The sequence below is a fragment of the Enhydra lutris genome, unplaced genomic scaffold, assembly GCF_002288905.1.
Source record: "Enhydra lutris kenyoni isolate GAN:26980312 unplaced genomic scaffold, ASM228890v2 scaffoldscaffold85, whole genome shotgun sequence".
In the NCBI taxonomy this organism is placed as follows: domain Eukaryota; kingdom Metazoa; phylum Chordata; class Mammalia; order Carnivora; family Mustelidae; genus Enhydra; species Enhydra lutris.
Window position 1 is genome coordinate 8,954,186 of NW_019154169.1, and position 18,214 is coordinate 8,972,399.

The 18,214-nt window shown below is 54.0% G+C and overlaps 1 protein-coding gene across 1 annotated transcript; it reads left to right on the top strand.

Moving 5' to 3' along the window:
* The first annotated feature begins 261 nt into the window (after positions 1–261).
* LOC111161579 (cytochrome P450 2S1) lies at positions 262–9,348 on the top strand. The gene is given in 9 exon segments (XM_022525327.1): positions 262–470; positions 1,606–1,736; positions 3,659–3,808; positions 4,167–4,327; positions 4,439–4,618; positions 5,484–5,625; positions 6,916–7,103; positions 8,926–9,067; positions 9,167–9,348. Coding segments are annotated over 9 exon segments (1,485 nt in total).
* The last annotated feature ends 8,866 nt before the right edge of the window (positions 9,349–18,214 follow it).

Genomic DNA, 18,214 nt, shown 5'->3' on the forward strand with positions numbered 1-18,214 from the left:
CCGCCCCCCCAACCCCCCGAACCTGGGTGACCTGGTAGACAGCCTCGCAAGAGCCGGTCCCCACAGCCAGCAGCCGCAGTGGTCTGGAAGAAAGAAATCCGGCGGCGGGGGAGAGAATCCCGCCTGTAGTTAGCAGGCGAGGCTCAGTGCCCCGCCCCACTCCGCCAGATTTCGCCCCGAAGGAGCCGTCCGGCTCCCGCCCCCGACCGGCCCCGCCGCGTGGAGCGTCTGGGAACCGGCCTAAGGAGCCGACCTGCCGCGATGGAGACGCCCAGCACCTGGGCGCTGCTGCTGGTGCTGCTGCTGCTGGTGCTGCTGACGCTGGCGCTGCCCCGAACCCGAGGCCACCTGCCCCCCGGGCCCACGCCGCTGCCGCTGCTGGGGAACCTCCTGCAGCTCCGGCCCGGGGCGCTGTACCCGGGGCTCTTGCGGGTGAGCATCCGCTGGGACGCCCCGCTTGGGGCAGGGGAGCCAGGGCCAGGAGAGGGGGGTGCGCAAGGAGAGACAGCGGAGCACCAAGGGCAGAGAGGCCCTGGGGTATCCTAGAGGACGCAGGCCAAGGGTGCAAGGGCAGAGGGGCTGGGGGGTTCTGGGGTGGGGCAGGAGCAGGGCTCCAGAGCTGAGAAGGTCGTGGGGGGGGCGGTGCTGGGGAGAGAGGACCCTGGTGTGCTGAACCCCGCTAGGAAGGGCAGAGACGTCTGCCCGCAGAATCCTGGAGAGGATGAGATCAGGGAAGGAGGCAGGATCCAGTGGCAGGGTTCCCCGCCAAGGGGTGGCGGGGGCCACAGAATCCTGGGAAGGTGATAGAAGCAGGGGATTCAAGCCAGAGGCAGGAGCCCTTTTGCTACTGGGATGCTGGCGGGTTTATCCCTGGGAGAGAGGCAGCTGGGGAGGGGCAGAGAAGAAAAGGGGGAGGGGTCGCTGGCAGGAGGGGGAGGCTTGGCTGGAGGGTTCCAGATCTGTGTCTGCTGAGAATCCCGGTTGTGTGGTGCTGAGCTAGGAGGGAGGTGGAAGTCCCCGTGGCGGCAGGGAAGGAGGACAGGAAGGAAGGCTGAGGCCGTTCTAACCTTTGGGGGCAAGGAGGAGGAAGAGGCCAGAGGTTCTCTGTCAAAAGGAGTCTGAGGGACTTCAGGACACGGGAAGGAGGACGGGGGTCTTGGGGAAAGATGGGGCACGTGCCCAACAGAATCCACCCTCAGCCAGAACTTGAGGGTTTAGCAAAATGATAGAAAAGTGTGGCTAGTTTGGGGGTGGAGCAGGAGCTGAGGAATGGGGAGAGGCCAGAGTCTCAACTGCCCAATTTTGCTGCCGTGTTTCTGAGTCTGGGGAGAGGGGTGGTTCTGGGTTGTCCCAGGGTCTGCACTTGGGGCTCTGTAGGAGGTAAGGGGTTGGGAACTCTATGGGGAGGGGAACTGGGAGCCTGGTACAAAAAGAGAACTGAACCTCCCAAGGGGGTTATTTCTGTCTGGGGGTGGGGGAAGGGGTTCCTCTTAGGAGCCTCACCTGGTGACAGGGCCATGATGGGGACACCTCCACTGACAGATGCCACAGCTTGCCCCATGGCGCCCGCCCCTTCTCCCTCCCTGCCCCCAGCTGAGTAAGAAGTATGGGACCCTGGCGGCGTGTGGTGGTCCTGGTGGGGCACGAGGCCGTGCAGGAGGCCCTGGAAGGTCAGACTGAGGAGTTCGGTGGGCGGGGCATGTTGGCGACACTGGACGGGACCTTTGACGGCCACGGTGAGTCATGAGCAGAGCTGGTGAGTCATGAGCAGAGCTGGGGACTGTGGGCTCCCTCTATCAGAGGCTCAGAGCCTGCCACCATTTACCATGTGACTTTTGCGCATAGTTTGGTGTCTCTGAGCCCATTTTCCTCATCCATCACCCATCAAATGGGGTGCTAATAGTGCTTATTACCTAGGTCATCCTGAGGATTGAATGTGGCCTGGGTGAGATGTTGCAGGGTTCTCACTGCTCCAGGTGAAGCCTCCAGGACTGGGAGGGACCCGGAGAGTGTTCTAGGCACTGGGACCACTAGTCTCTGCTAAACCTGAAAGTAGAAGGCTGGTGTTGGGGGCGCTGTCGGGACACCGCTGTGACCCTGAGCTTGTTGGCCAGTGCAGAGAAGGACCTGTCGCCAGGCTAGGATGGAGAAGGCAGAGGGGTCAGGGCCAGGCTAGGGGAAGCCCTGAACTGCGGGGACCAGAGGAGTTGTCTGACCCAGCCTGTTTGGTGGGAGATATCCGGGAAGTCTTGAAAGACCAGTTGCCTGGGTGCCAACTCCTAGGATGAGCAGGAAGGGTGTTCCAGGCAGAAGAGTAAAAAAAAAAAAAAAAAAGCATGGAGGGGAGAGAAGAAGCATTCATTCATTCAGTTGACAAATTTTTATCATGCCTGGCCCCATAGTTATTACTGGGGACACAGAGGTGACCAAGACAGATGTGGTGTCCTGTCATCCTACATGTAGGAGAGGTGGGCATGTCATGGGACTGGACGGAGGGAATAGAATTCTAAAATAAAAGGTATAGCTCTAAGATCAGGACACAGGAGAACTGTACTGGCCCAGGTCGGGAGAGGAGAGAGAGACTGGGAGAAATCAAGAAAGGCTTCTTGGAGGAGATGACAACTGCAGTGAGATATGAGGATGAGTGCAGTTAGTTCAGTGAGGATAGAGAGGTGAGTGATCCAGGCAGAGGGAGCAGTAGGGGCAGAGGCCCTTGACGGGGGATCCTGACACCACTGAGGTAGTGAGAGAAAACCAATGTAATTGTAGCAGGATGAGTAACAAAGCTGGAGAAGTGGGTCACACAGGGCCTGAGTCACACCAGAGTGCTCAGCTTTGGGATTTTCTGGAGGCTATAGATGGAAGCAGGGAAGATATAAGTCAGAGCTAGAAGGATCCTTGGGTCACTGTGCAGGAGCCCAGGCTGGGGACTATGCTGTTCTGGGGCTGGGGGAATGCAGAAGGGAGGGTGTGGTTGGAAGAGGCAGCCAGGGCTCTGGCCAGGAGCAGGGCGGGGTTTGGGGGGTGCACAGAACAGTGGACTGAGACAGGAACGGGAGAGGTTCTGAGGCCAGTTTGGGACACAGTGGGAGGGTGGGCTGGGGACACCCTGGAGGAGACTTCTAGGAGGCCTCTAGGGGCTAGCATTGTACGTATGAGACCCTGAGCTCAGAGAAGCAAGGTTTTGTCCAGAGCAGACTCTTAGCTAAAGGAGGAAAATGTCAGTTCCATTCCCCTCTCTCCTGGTTCAGCTTCCAAATGACATGGGGCAGGGAACCCAATAGCACTCGTAAATGTTTGGAAGAAGAGAGGGAGGGAGAGAGGAGGGCGGGAAGGAGGAGAGAAGGACGGAAGGAAAGAAGGGAGAGAGGGAGCAAGGGAGGAAGGGAAGAAGAAGTCTTCACTCATCCAGGTTCATCACAGAACCCAGGGAGCCTGGATAATCCCAGCGACCAGCTTCTCGGGAGAATGTCACCCTCTGCCCCAAGGTTAGACATTTATGGAGCACCTACTGAGTCCTTAACCCTGGGCTAGGCTGGAATGGACTCAGGACAGGGCCTGCAGAATCTGCCTCCAGACACCTCACTGGGAAGGAGGGAGCAGTCCTGGGGAATGGAAAGAGGGGCCGGTCCCTCCTTGAGTATAGCCTTCTGCATAGGGGTTTTCTTTTCCAATGGGGAGCGGTGGCGACAGCTGCGGAGATGTACCATGCTGGCCCTGCGGGACCTGGGCATGGGGAAGCGAGAAGGTGAGGAGCTGATCCAGGCGGAGGCCCAGTGTCTGGTGGAGGCATTCCAAGGGATGGAAGGTCAGCAGGGTGGGGTGAGCCTGGGGGCCCCTGCAGGCATGCCTGAGTGGTGGGCGGGGAGTGGGGGGTCCGGTCCGGGGCTGGGCTGAGGGCTTTGTTCACTGCCACCTCTGACTCCTCCTCCACCTTCCGTCTCTGTCCTCTTCTCTCCCCAACTATCTTTTGCCAAGTCTTTCCCAGTCTGTCTCTCTTTCCATGTATGTTTCTCTGTCTCTCCCTTCTCTCTATCCGTCTGTCTCTTTCCTGTCTGTTTCTCTATCTTTCTTTCCCCATCTGTCTCTCTCGATGCCTGTCTCCTTCTGGTAGAGGCTGGCCTCCTCTCCAGCACAGCCCTCCCCCACTGCCCTCTCCCCCGCAGGACGGCCATTTGACCCCTCCCTACTGCTGGCTCAGGCCACTTCCAACATCATCTGCTCCCTCACCTTTGGCCTCCGCTTCCCCTACGAGGACGAGGACTTCCAGGCCCTGGTCCGGGCAGCTGGTGGCACCATGCTGGGGGTCAGCTCCCTGTGGGGCCAGGTAAGTGGGCAGGACCCCTCTCCAGCCACCTTTTCCAGGGAACCCCCGGAGCACCCCTCCACGCTGGTGCAAGGCCAGGCCCCGTGGGAATAGCTGCCCTTCCCCCCGCAGACCTATGAGATGTTCTCCTGGCTCCTGAAGCGCCTGCCGGGCCCCCACACACAGCTCCTGGGCCACCTGAGCATGCTGGCCACCTTCGCCGTCCAGCAGGTGCAGCGACACAAGGAGAGCCTGGACAGCTCAGCCCCACCGTGCAATGTGGTAGATGCATTCCTGCTAAAGATGGCAAAGGTAGGGGAAGGTCAGGGTCAGGGCACCCCCCCGAACAGGGCTGGTGGCCTGGCCAGCCCCTACTCAGGTATAGCTGGAAATCTGTCTGCTGTGTAGACGGTCTCCAGAACTTTTTCTTCTCAAACTGAAACTCTTGACTTGTTAAACAACAGCTCCCTGGGCCTGCTCCCCAGCCCCTGGCAACCACCTTTCCATCTCTGAGTTTTCTTATGCTTGGGACCCCACAGAAATGGAATCCCACAGTATTTACCCCTTTTGCAACTGGCTTATTTCACTTAGCGTGATATCCTGGAGGGCCATCTATGTCATATCCCGTGACGGCATCTCCTTCCTTTTTAAGGCTGAATCCTTATTCCCCTACATGGATAGACCACATTTGGCTTATCTATTCATCCATCAGTGGACCCTTGGGGTGCCTACCCCATTTGGCCATTGCGAATAGCACTGCTGGGAACGTGGGTGCACAATACCCCTTCAAGACCTTGCTTCTCACTTGTTGGGGTACGCGCCCCGAAAGGGAATTGCTAGATCATACGGTAATTCTATTTTAATTTTTTAAGGGACCTGATACCATTCCCCATGGCAGCTGCACCCTATGACCGCCCCACTAATGGTGACAGGGTCCCCGCTTCTCCACATCCTAACCACATGTCATTCTGTTTGTTTTTTTAGAGTGGCCACACTCTTTCATTTTCAAACACAGCACAACCAAAAAGAACTAATATCAAGAGTCCACTTTCCCACTCGCCTAAACATTTATACAAACCCCCCTGACAAAGCTTGAACTTGCTGGCGTGGCTGTGCTGGGCCTCTCTTATTGCCCGCAGCCTGAGTTCTCTGAGCCCCTCTGCCTGGTTTCTCCCAGGAGGAGCATGACCCAAGCACAGAACTGACTGACAAGAACTTGCTGATGACAATCATTTATCTGCTGTTCGCCAGGACGGTCACGGTCAGCACCACGGTCCGCTATACCCTCTTGCTTCTGCTGAAGTACCCTCGGGTCCAAGGTAGGAGGCTTCTGTGCCAGCCAGCCCTGGGGCTGGAAGTGAGGGCTCCAGAGGAAGAACATTCAGGAAAACGGACAGCCTGAGCCGGGGCCTGGAAGTGAGAATGAGCCCGGCATCGGGGGTGCCTGAAGGGCGAGAAGCTGGGGAGGCTGCCGGAGGCAGTGAGAGGCTCAGTGAAGTGAGAAATGGGGCAGGAGACCTCTCAGGGCCTTGTCGCCTTGGTGGTACCTTGTATGCCTAATCCTGAGCAATAGGGAGCCATGGAAGGATGCTGAGCAGGGGAGGGCAGGGTCAAATTAGCATTTTAGAAAAATCCTTGGGGCTGAAAGAGGTAAGGTGTGCAAGAGGATGTCAGGAGGACGGGACAGGACCTGGGCAGGAGAGGACAGTCCTAGGCCAAGCTGTGGGGAGGGAAGAGGGGCCAGGTGGGCAAGTAGAACATGACCTGGGAGGCCCAGGGGGCTGGGGGACGGGGGGGACCATGGGACTACCCTGAGATGAGGACAGAAGGAATGAGGAACTGTTTCAGGGGAGACACTGAGGCCAGTATGGGACAAGCGTGAGGAGCCTGGGGCCACCTGCCGGGAGACATCCAGGAGGCCACAAGACATCTAATTCAGGACTGGAGATAAAAAGCAAACTGGGGTCCTTGCTCTTGGGGTCCTGAGTTCAAGCAGCATGTTGGGCGTAAAGAGTTTTCTTAAAGGTGGGAGGCACCTGGCTGGCTCCGTGGGTAGAGCAGGTGACTCCTGATCTCGGGGTTGTGACTTTGAGCCCCACATTGGGTGTAGAGATTACTTAAAAAAAAAAAAAAAAAAGCTGGGGTCATCAGGGCCCAGGCAGGACGTGAAGCTGGGTTAGTATAGGAGGGTACCTGGCCCAGACGTGAGCTCCAGGGAAGCCCAGGATTTGGGGGTCAGGCAGCTGCAGTAAAGGCTGTCAAGCCAGCGGGGTGGGCTGACCTGGAAGATGGGGCTTCGGGTCTGGTGGCCTCCGGGGAATGGAGTCCGCTCTGACTTCAGCTCTCTGGGCCTCAGTTTCCTCATCTGGGAGATGGGGACGGATAATGGTACCCACCTCACAGGATTGCTGTGGGAGTTAAGAAAGGAGACCCTGTGCCCAGCACACACAGGATGTTAGGGACCTAGTCTCAGCAAAGCCTGGGGGACTCCTCCTCCCTACCGGCCAGCCTCCCCCCACCTGCTGCCACAGTAAGATGGGGATTCCCAGGGTAGAGTCACAGGGCCTAACCCCACCTCTGACCTCCTGTCCCCCTCTTCCTGAGTGCAGAGCGTGTGAGGGAGGAGCTGATCCGGGAGCTGGGGGCCGGCCGCGCACCAGGCCTTGGGGACCAAGCCCGCCTCTCCTATACCAATGCCGTTTTGCATGAGGCGCAGCGGCTGCTGGCTCTGGTGCCCATGGGAGTGCCCTGCACCCTCACAAGGACCACCTGCTTCTGAGAGTACACCCTGCCCCAGGTGGGCCTGCCCCTCGGCCACGCCCCGAGTCCGTCTCCGCTGCCGCCTCTCTGTGGCTGTGTGTGTGACTTATTCTGATTATTGGTCTCTATCTCTCCTCAATGACCATCTTCTCTGCAACTCTGTCCCTCTGTCTTTCTGTGTGCCTTTCTCCCGCCTTTGACTGTCTCTGGGCCTCAGTTTCCCCGTCTATCCAGCGGATAGCCTACTTCTACCTCCTTCCAAGGTGGCTGGAATTTGAGAACAATTTGAGAACTGAGGGCGGAAGGAGTCTCACAATGAAATGAGTCTCTCCCCTTCCTTCCCTCTCCTCTCCCCCTCCGCCCTCTCCCCAGCAGCTTCTGCCATCCGTTAGAGAACAACTCATCATAAGCACCACCAGGGGGCGATGTCCGCCTGGAAACCCCAGGAGCCTCACTGCTCCCTCCTTGAGCGTGTAGCAGTTATGATCCGGTCCTGGTGTTTTCTCACTGGGACCTGGAGCAAATCACTTCAGCCCATGAATCTGCCTCTACCCCTCTTCTAAACCAGGAACAGTAATAGTATTAACTTGGGATCTCAAGGAACCTGTGGGATAATGCTTGCAAAACACCAGCTCCACTCTTGGTGCCAGGACCTGGGGGTTCCCCCGGGTGCCCCGTTCTGGGCAGCGGCAGCCATGGCTAACCCAGTGACTATGGCCATTCTTTTTTTTAAAAGATTTACTTATTTATTTATTTATTTGACAGAGAGAGATCACAAGTAGATGGAGAGGCAGGCAGAAAGAGAGAGAGAGAGAGAGAGAGAGAGAGGGAGAGAGGGAAGCAGGCTCACTGCTGAGCAGAGAGCCTGATCCGGGACTTGATCCCAGGACCCTGAGATCATGACCTGAGCCGAAGGCAGCGGCTTAACCCACTGAGCCACTCAGGCGCCCCGACTATGGCCACTCTTGATCATGATTACGGAACCCCAGGCATCAATGACTGAGCATTTGCTCTCCGCCAGGGATTATTCTAAATGCTTCATGGACTTAGTACCTTGTTGAATCTTTGGAGCAACCCTACACCATTATCATGCCCATTTTACAGATGAGGAAACGCCTTGAAGGCTGAGAAGACTTGCCGGGGTCACCCAGCCTACAGTGGTAGTGGCAGAATTTACACCCAGGGCGTCTGCTCTAGCCATAGCTGTCTGCCTTGTTTTAACAGCCATAGTAGCATGACCCTGTCTTCTCCTGGAGCCCCCCCTCCCATTCCTGGCTCAGCCCCGCTAGCCATAGTCCCTGGTAAATGAGGTCCCTCTCCCTCACATCTCCTCCACTGCACAGCCCTGGGATCCTACTCACTCGGGGACCTGCGCTGGGGAGCCCTCACAGACAGCAGTCACCTACCCGCCCTTGGCTCTACCTCTGAAAGAGCCCAGTGGGAAAGAGCTGGACCCAGGCCAGGCGGCTTAGGACAACCATAGATGAATCACAACACAATTTAAAAACACAGTGTAAAAAGAACTAGCCCTCCCATGTCCAGATGCTACGCTGGGCAAGTTGCGTAAGTTCGGGGGACCTCAGTTTTCCCGCCTTTCAAATGGAAATCATGTTAGAAATTACTCTGTAGACTTGTTAAAAAGATTTAGTGAGTTTGAGTGTACGTTTGAGTGTGTGTGTGAGAGAGCACAAGGTGCATGTTGCTGTTGCGTAAGAGAGAGAGTATATATGAGATGCTTAAGAACATGTCTGGCTGGTAATAAGCCCTTGAAATATTCTGCCCTTGTGCTTTGGGCACTAGAGAATCATCAAACCTGGATGGGGAAGGTTATTTGTAATTTGATGATTGCTTCCCCGCAGGGCACTGAGGTCTTCCCCCTCCTTGGCTCTGTCCTGCGTGATCCTGAGGTCTTTGAACAGCCAGAGGAATTCAACCCAGACCGATTCCTAGATGCGGATGGACGGTTCCAGAAGCAGGAGGCATTCTTGCCCTTCTCCTTAGGTACGTGCGGGGCTGGTCCCTGCTCCCCTGCCAGTTCCCCACGCCTGGGTGTGAGGAGGGCTGACCCAGTCCCATCTCCCCGTTCCCTGTTCCCTCCAGGTAAGTGTGTCTGCCTCGGGGAGGGCCTGGCGCGGGCGGAGCTCTTCCTCCTTTTCACCACCCTCCTGCAGGCCTTCTCCCTGGACAGCCCATGCCCGCCGGGGACCCTGAGCCTCCAGCCAGCTGTCAGCGGCCTTTTCAACATCCCCCCAGCCTTCCAGCTGCAAGTCCGGCCCCACTAACCTCCCCGCACTGTGTGGACCAGATGAAGGAGGGAGGGAGCTGTGGGAGGTGGGGGCCTCCTCATGGCGGTGGGCGTGAACATGGTTGTGTCTCCAGAGCCACAACTCTACACCCGAGGCAGACACACACACACACCTCTAGGTGTTCTAGAGTCTGCCACGGGGGTATCTGGCCTACACGTCCCCAGGACTCCGCTCGCTCGTGTGGCTACTGAGACACGCAGGTGGCTACTGAGACACGCAGCCATGAGGGCCATGAGGGCCGCGGGGCAACTCTGCCACACAGGCTTTCTATAGACATAGATTTAGTTCGTCTGGAATCATGATCACCGCCCCAGATAACACACCCTCTCGTCCAAACACACCCCCCCTGGATTCACAGCCCAGGTGCTGGAGTTCAGCCCCTCCCCTCACAAGGCACGGAAATAGCCACGGTGTTCAGGGCCCACAAGACCTCTTCACCCCCCCTCCTGGCAATTGTGGGAGCCTGGTACAGAGGTGAACACCCCCCTTCCTGGGTCCTGTCCGTGCGCAGAGAGACCGTCCCTGTCTTCAGCTCCAACGTGCCTTCTCTCGTGCGCCCACGCCATGATCCAGGCACGTGACCGTCGCCATCCACATTCCCCCAACCACGGAACCACACAGCCAGCGCACACATGACACCAGACACACCATTCCCGGGAAGGGGGGAGGGCACATCCCCAGCTTCCTCCAGGCCTTCAGCCCTCAAAGACACCCCTTTCCAAGCACCTTGATCCTCAAATCCTCCCAAATATAACTACACACCCAGCGTGCAATTGCACACATAGCCCTGGAACCAAGTAAACTTGGACACACGCACACATACACACACACACACACACACACACACACACACACACACAAGACCCTCCAATCAGAGAAACAGTTCCCCCTCCCACTTACGTAACCTTGTTAAAGGCCTCCCCAGCCTGCCCCCCTGACACACGCACAGTACCCTGACCCACCTCCCATTCCCAAGTCCCGGTTAGACCTGGTGGAAGGGGCTAGATGACCAAGGAGGGGCCAGATTCCAGCTCCCTGTGTTGGGCCAGAGGCCAGCTCTGACGTCCTTGTGACTTGAAGGTCCCCATTTTGCAATAAAAGTTCATTTCTGGCCCCCGGTCTGCCCATGGCAGGGCCTGGTGTGCCTGTGACAGTGTCTGTCATTGTGAGTAGGGGTGGGGATGGGGGTGTCCGCCCCTCCCTCGAGGCTGGGCGGGAGCTAAAAAACAGGGCCCCCGCCCGCCCTGGCTGTTGACATCAGTACCAGATGTGAAGGTGGGGGGAGGGGGGCTCTGTCTTGGGCCTTACTTCCGGTGAGGCTGATCTGGAGAAGGGGCTGTGGGCAGGGAGAAGGCAGCTGGTAGGTAGTCGGCAGAGCTGCGGGTTTGGGGTATGTGGAGGGGGCGGGGGTTTGCAGCTAGGGAAAGCCTGCAGGTGACGCTCCTGATCCAGGCCCTGGGAACTCCCCCAATCTGAAAGCTGCTGGAGCACGATTCCTAACCCAGCTCTGCCTCTTCCATAGGCTCTTTTCCTCCTGCCTTCCCTCCACAAGGCAAGCAGACACACTTTTTTATTTGTTGATTACCGAGTAAGGAAGTTTTCAAGTGCACAAAAGTAGAGAGCATAGTAGAGCAAGGCCCCATGCCATCCCCTAGCCTCATTCAATAGCCATCAACTTTCTGCTAGTTTTATTTCTAACACTCTCTTACAACTATTTTGTTTTTGTTTTATTATTTTTTTTAAGATCTTATTTATTTATTTATCTGACAGAGAAAGACATAGCCAGAGAGGGAACACAAGCAGGGGGAGTGGGAGGGGGAGAAGCAGGCTTTCCACTGAGCAGGGAGCCTGATGCGGGGCTTGATCCCAGAACCCTGGGATTATGACCTGACCCCAAGGCAGATGCTTAGCAACTGAGCCACCCAGGTGCCCCATTATTTTATTTTTTTTAAGACTTTTTTTTTTTAGCTTTTATTTTTAAGTTAACTTTCCACCTAACGTGGGGATCAAATTCAAAACCCCAAGATCAAGGGTCACAGGCTCCACAGACTGAGCCAGCCAGGCACCCCTGTTATTAATGTTATTTATTTATTTATTTAAAAGATTTTATTTATTTATTTGACACAGAGAGAGAGAGAGAGACAGTGAGAGAGGGAATACAAGCAGGGGGAGTAGGAGAGGGAGAGGAGCAGCCAGCCCGATGTGGGGCTCGATCCCAGGACCCTGGCATCATGACCTGAGCCGAAGGTAGACACTTAAGGACTGAGCCACCCAGGTGCCCACCACCGTTATTATTTTAAAGCAAATCCCAGGGGCACCTGGGTGGTTCAGTCAGTTAAGGGTCGACTCTCAGTTTTGGATCAGGTTATGATCTCAGGGACGTGAGATAGAGCCCCCCCCACATCGGACTCCAAGGTTAGCCGGGAGTCTGCTTGTCCCTCTCCCTCTGCTCCTCCCCCCACTCAGGCGCTCTCTAAAAATAAATCAATTTTTTAAAAAAACACCAAATTCCAGAAAATCATTGAATATGCCTTTCTAATAGTGAAGGACATTTCCCCAGGCCCCAACATCTTCTGACAGTTTTCCAACATGCAGCAAGCTGGAGGGACTGACACAGGGATACCTGCGTGGTGCAGCCCCCAGGCTCTCCCTCCGGCAGTCTGCCCCACCACTGAGCATGCTGCCATCCCCTGTCCAATCCGGCTCACTGTCTAGGTGTTTCAAAGTGAACGCCAGACGTTGGTTTGTCTTCTCTGGGTATTTCAGCAAAGCATTTGTCATTAGCTGCAAGTTTCCTTGTTTATTATTTTTAAAGATTTTATTTATTTATTTGACACAGAGAGATCACAAGTAGGCAGAGAGGCAGGCAGAGAGAGAGGGGGAAGCAGGCTCCCTGCTGAGCAGAGAGCCTGATGTGGGGCTCGATCCCAGGACCCTGAGATCATGACCTGAGCCAAAAGCAGAAGCTTAACCCACTGAGCCACCCAGGCACCTGAGTTTCCATGCAGGGCGCCTGGCAGGCTCAGTCGGTGGAGGGTAAGACTCTTGATCTTGGGGTTGTGAGTTGGAGCCCCATGCTGGCCGTAGAGATTGCTGTTAATTAATTAATTCATTCATTCATTAAAATTCACACGGAGGGAATTCTGGAACCAGAAATACCATCAGACTCCCTCAGGGAGGGATGGACCGTGTGCTGCATTGGTATGAAAGCTGGCATTGAGTCAGGATCGTTTCAGCAGCAAGGAAAAGAAAAACCTAAACTCAGGAGGGCTTCATAGGAATTATGAGACCCGAAAGGGAAAATGTAGAATGAGTGTGGTCTTCAGTTCTGTGTGTGTGCACTAAGATACATGTAACTATCATTTTAACCATGCCTAAGTGTGTAAGCCAGTGGCGTTAAACACACGAATCTGTGTGACCATCACCGTTCTCCTCAAAGATGGTTATTATCCCCCCAAAAAGACTCTTTACTTATTAAGCAGTAATTGCCCCTCTCAATTTTTAAAAATTTTTTTATTTTTTTAAGATTTTATTTATTTATTTATTCATCAGAGAGAGAGAGAGAAGAAGAAGAAGAGGCAGAAGGAGAAGCAGACTCCCCACTGAGCAGGGAGCCCGGTGAGGGGCTTGATCCCAGGACCTAGGATCATGACGTGAGCTGAAGGCAGACTCTCAGCAGACTGAGCCACGCAGACGCCCCTCAATTTTTTTTTAAAGATTTTATTTATTTATTTGACAGAGAGAGAGATCACAAGTAGGCAGAGTGGGGGGAGTAAGCTCCCTGCTGAGCAGAGAGCCCCATGTGGGGCTCCATCCTAGGACCCTGAGATCATGACCCGAGCCAAAGGCAGAGGCTTAACCCATTGAGCCACCCAGGGCCCCCCTCAGATTTTTTTAAAAGGGTTTATTTATTTGAGGGGCTCCTGGGTGGCTCAGTGGGTTAAACGGCTGCCTTCGGCTCAGGTCATGATCCTGGTGTCCTGGAATCAAGCCCCATATCAGGCTCCTTGCTCAGCAGAGAGCCTGCTTCTCCCTCTTCCTCTGCCTGCTGACCCTGCTGGTTCTCTCTTTCTCTGTCAAATAAATAAATAAAATATTTTTAAAAAGATTTTATTTATTTGATGGAGAGAGAGAGATCATAAGTAGGTAGAGAGGCAGGCAGAGAGAGAGAGGGAAGCAGGCTCCCTGCTGAGCAGAGAGCCCGATGTGGGGCTCGATCTCAGGACCCTGAGATCATGACCTGAGCGGAAGGCAGAGGCTTGAGCCACTGAGCCACCCAGGCGCCCCATTAAATAAAATATTTTTAAAACTTTTTTTAAAGATTTTATTTATTTATTTGATAGACAGAGATGACAAGCAGGCAGAGAGGCAGGCAGAGAGAGAGGGGAAGCAGGTTCTCTGCCGAGCAGAGAGCCCGATGCAGGGCTCGATCCCAGAACCCTGAGAACATGACCTGAGCCAAAGGCAGAAGCTTTAACCCACTGAGCCACCCAGGCGCCCCAAATAAAATATTTTTTAAGAAAGATTTATTTATTTGAGAGAGAGCACAAGAGCATGGGATGGGTGGGGCAGGGGGAGAGGAAGAGAACTCTCTGGCAGGCCCATCACCATGACCCCAGTGGATCCTGAGACCATGACCTGAACCTAGATCAAAAGTGGGAAGTTTAAGGGACTGAGCCACCCAGGTGCCCCTCTGCCTTTCAATTTTTTAAAAGGCCCAATGAACATGCATTTCACCCCACTCACTATTACCAAATTTGTTGTCTCCATATTCACGTTTCCCTAACAGTCTTAAAAGTATACTTGGGAGTTGGGTTTGTTCTAACAAGGAGCCCAAAATTCACCACAGGATGCTTTCCCGTGAACTTCTCGAGTCTTTGAAATCTGTAACCATTCCTCAACTTGTGTACACCACTTGTTTCTTGAGAAACTAGGTCACTTTGCCCTGTACAAATTTTCACATCCTGGCTTTGGCTGACACCATCTCTGTGGTGCCGTTCAAGATGTCTTTCCCTTCCAGGAATACCCCGTAAAGTGGGAATTAGGGACACCTGGGTGGCTCTGCCATTTAAGCCTCTGCCTTCAGCTCAGGTCAAGATCCTGGGGACCTAGGATCAAGTCCCGCATGGGGCTCCTTGCTCAGCCAGAAGCCTGCTTCTCCCTCTGCCTGCAGCTCCCCCTGCTTTGCTCTCTCTCTCTCTCTCTCCGATAAATAAATAAATAATAAATAAATAAATAAATAAAATCTTTAGAAAAGAAATAATAAAGCGGGAATTAGATCAGATTCGGACTCAGACTGGCAAGAGGTCCACACTGGGGGTGCTAGGTCTCTTCCCGCGCCATCATGTGGCAGTAAATTGTGGCCAGGTCCTGATCTCTCTGTTGGAAAGTTTCCCATCAACCTTTCACTTACTGGTCTTAGTGGGATCCTCTGAAACCAAATCAAACCAGGTCTCTCCCCTGCTCAAAGACCCCCTCCCCCACAGCAGGAACTCTCCCACACTTTTGATGGGAAGAAAAATTGGTATAGCCATAATGGAAAAAAGTGTGGAAGTTTCTCAAAAAATTAAAAATAGAACTACCATATGACCCAGCAATCCTCCTTTTGGGTATGTATCCAAAGGAAACAAAATCAGTGTATCAAAGAGAGATCTGCACTCCCATGTTCATGGCAGCATTCTTCCCAGTAGCCAAAACAGAAACAACCCCAGTGGCCATCAGCAGACAAATGGATAAGGAGAATGTGATATATACACATAAATGATGAAGTATTATTCTGCCATGAAAAGGAAGATCCCACCATTTGCAACAGCTTGGATGGACCTTGACAGCATCACGCTAAGTAAAGTAAGTCAAGACAAGACAAATAGTGTATGATCTCACTTAGGTGTGGAATCTAAAAAAAAAAAAAAAACAAACTCGTGGAAACAGGGATGTAATATACAGCATAGAGCCTAAAGTTAACACTACTCTGGGGGTGCCTGGCTGTCTCAGTCGGTAGGGCGTATGACTCTTGATCACGGGGTCCTGAGTTTGAGCTCCAAGTCTGGGAGTAGAGATTACTTTAAAAAAAAAAAAATACCGTATTGCATATTTGAAAATTGCTAAGAGAGTAGGTCTTAGAAGTTCTCATCATGGGGCACCTGGCTGGCTCAGCTGGAAGAACATGCAACTCTTGATCTTGGGGTTATAATTTCCAGCCCCATGCTGGGTGCAGAGATTGCTTAAAAATATAAGTCTTTTTTTTAAAAGAACTTCTTGGGGCGCCTACATGGCTCAGTGGGTTAAAGCCTCTGCCTTCAGCTCAGGTCATGATCGCCAGGTCCTGGGGTCAGCCCCGCATCACATCACACATCACATCCACACATCGCATCGGGGCCCTCTGCTCAGCGGGGAGCCTGCTTCCTCCTCTCCCTCTTCCTGCCTTTCTACCTACTTGTCAAATAAATAAATCTTAAAAATAAAAAAATAAATCAAATAAATAAATAAAATCTGTCAAACAAATAAAATCTTTTAAAAAATTAAAAATAAAAATAAAAAAGAACTTCTCACGACAAGATAAGAAAACTTTTATATCTGTGTGGTGGCAGACCTTAACTGGGCTCATTGTGGCAATCATTTGGAAATAGACACAAATATCCTATCACTATGCTGTGCACCCAAAACTAATGTCCTGTGTCTTCCTTGCTGGGCCAACGCCCTCCCTAACCTTACCCATTCCAGACACCCATCTCCTTGAAGTCCTTCGCCATCTCCTTGAAGTCCTTCGCATGCCTGCCTCCGGGCCTTCCTACTAGCTGTTCCTTCTGCCTAGAATGCCCTTTCCCCCATGATTCACTTGCTAATTTACTTCAGATCTTTTTTTTTTTTTTTTAATTTATTCGGCAGAGTGAGAGAGAGAGAGGGCACAAGTAGGCAGAGAGGCAGGCAGAGGGAGAAGGAGAAGCAGGGGCTCCATCCCAGGACCCTGGGATCATGACCTGAGCCCATCGCAGATGCTTAATGACTGAGCCTCCCAGGTGGCCCTGATTTACTTTGGATCTTAATCACAGCCTCAGAGGGGTCTTCCCTGACCACCGCGTTTATGTTTATAATGGCAATCTCACCCCCTTGCTGTTCCCTCTCCTGCTTTGTTTCCCTGCACTGTGCATATTATGCCCTGATAAATGTTTTATCTGGTCGAGATGATCTCTCCCCCTTCCCTTTGGAATATGAGCTCCATGAGGCAGACGCTCACCTTGCCCACTGTGGAATCCCCAGCCCCCCTCACGGGAACAGTTCTGTGCACCTGTCCCTCTCACTGTTTTAAATGCACTTGGAAGTCGATTGCAAGCACGTAGCAGGTGCTCAGCTGATTGTTCCTGAGTGGGCAAACACGGATTCCACTTGGCAAGGCACACAGTCACAAGGCTGCTGAAGGATGTGAGATGGGAGAGAAGCCTGGGGACAGGAAAGGGAGGCAAAAGGGGACATGGACAGCGAGAGGACCTGAGGGTAGCAATTTGAGATTTTTATCTTGGAAGGTTTGGGGCAAAGGAGGGGAAAGATCCCATCTGGGGTTGAGAAACATTTGTCTTGCTGGTGACAGGTTAGAGGGAGGGAGCGTCGTGGTGGCTGGGAGACCACGGAAGAGGCCAGGCTGGATAGCGTGAGGTCAGAGGGAGGAGAGATGGCTGTGAAGCTGGGTCCTCCACAGGGACTTAGTAACTTACTGCTGGGAGGGGGACGTCCAAGAGGACCCTGAGGACAGCTGAGGCTGTCCCTGAAATGGGACAGCCATGAGACAGCTCAGGGAAGACCCTGAGAGCCAGGCTGAGGGGCTGGGAGGTCAGCCCCAGCACATGGGGAGTCATGGTTAAACAGGAGAAGGACAGATGTGAGTTTCAGAAACATCCCTGTGGCCAAGTGGAGGCCTCGAGGCCAGGCCAGTAGCGTTGTGGGGAAGGATGGAGCTGGACAACAGGGGTAGGGAGGAGCATACCAGTACACAAACAGAATGGCCCAGAGCACAGATGCCCAGGTTTGCAGAGATCCCCCACCACCACATGTAAAACACAGAGGGGCTGGGAAATGGACAAACCAACACAGGGCACCAAATCTATCTGCAAGGACCAGGCCGCATAGTCCCACCAGAGGGAGACAGCCATGCGAGACACACAGATGAGGGACAGACAGACCAGGCGCAAAAACTCAAGGGCTCCTTGTCAGCTGTGTTACCCTGTGCGAAGAACTGCATGTTCCCTGACCTAAGACATCCTCCCTCTGGCCTACTGAATGGGTAGAGATGGGCAAACCGAGGCTCAGGGAGGCCAGTCACTTGCAAGATCACACCGTTGGAGGTAGAGCTAGGCTTCCAACCCAGGTCTTGGGGCACCCCTGTGAGTGTCCAGACCTTGGTGTCCTGTTTCTGTGCCCGCGTGGGTCGTTTTTGTTATGAGGACCCACTTCTGCAGGAGTCTATCCGGACCCCACCTCCAGGATGCCCACCCAGTTGGGTCCTCCCCTTTCTGGTTTCTGCCTTTCTGCAGGAATGGCGCTCCTGATCCGGCTTGTCGAATGGGTCCATGGGCCAGAAGCGTGCCTCTGCATGCCTCCTGTGGCCCCAGCCTCTGTGCGTGGATGACATCTGAGTGTGTGTGTGTCCTCGTCAGAGGAGCTGGGAGTGTGAGGGGGAGTGCCTGGCTGGGGCCGGGCTGGGGGGTGGAGGCAGGGGAGGGGGCTGTCGCAAGGGCTGAGAGGGGAGTGGAGTTCTGGAGGAATGTTTACCAGACACGGAGAGAGCCCAGAGGGACAGCGCCCAGAGCCGGGAGAGAGAGCCACACAGCCTCCCTGCCTCGCTGGC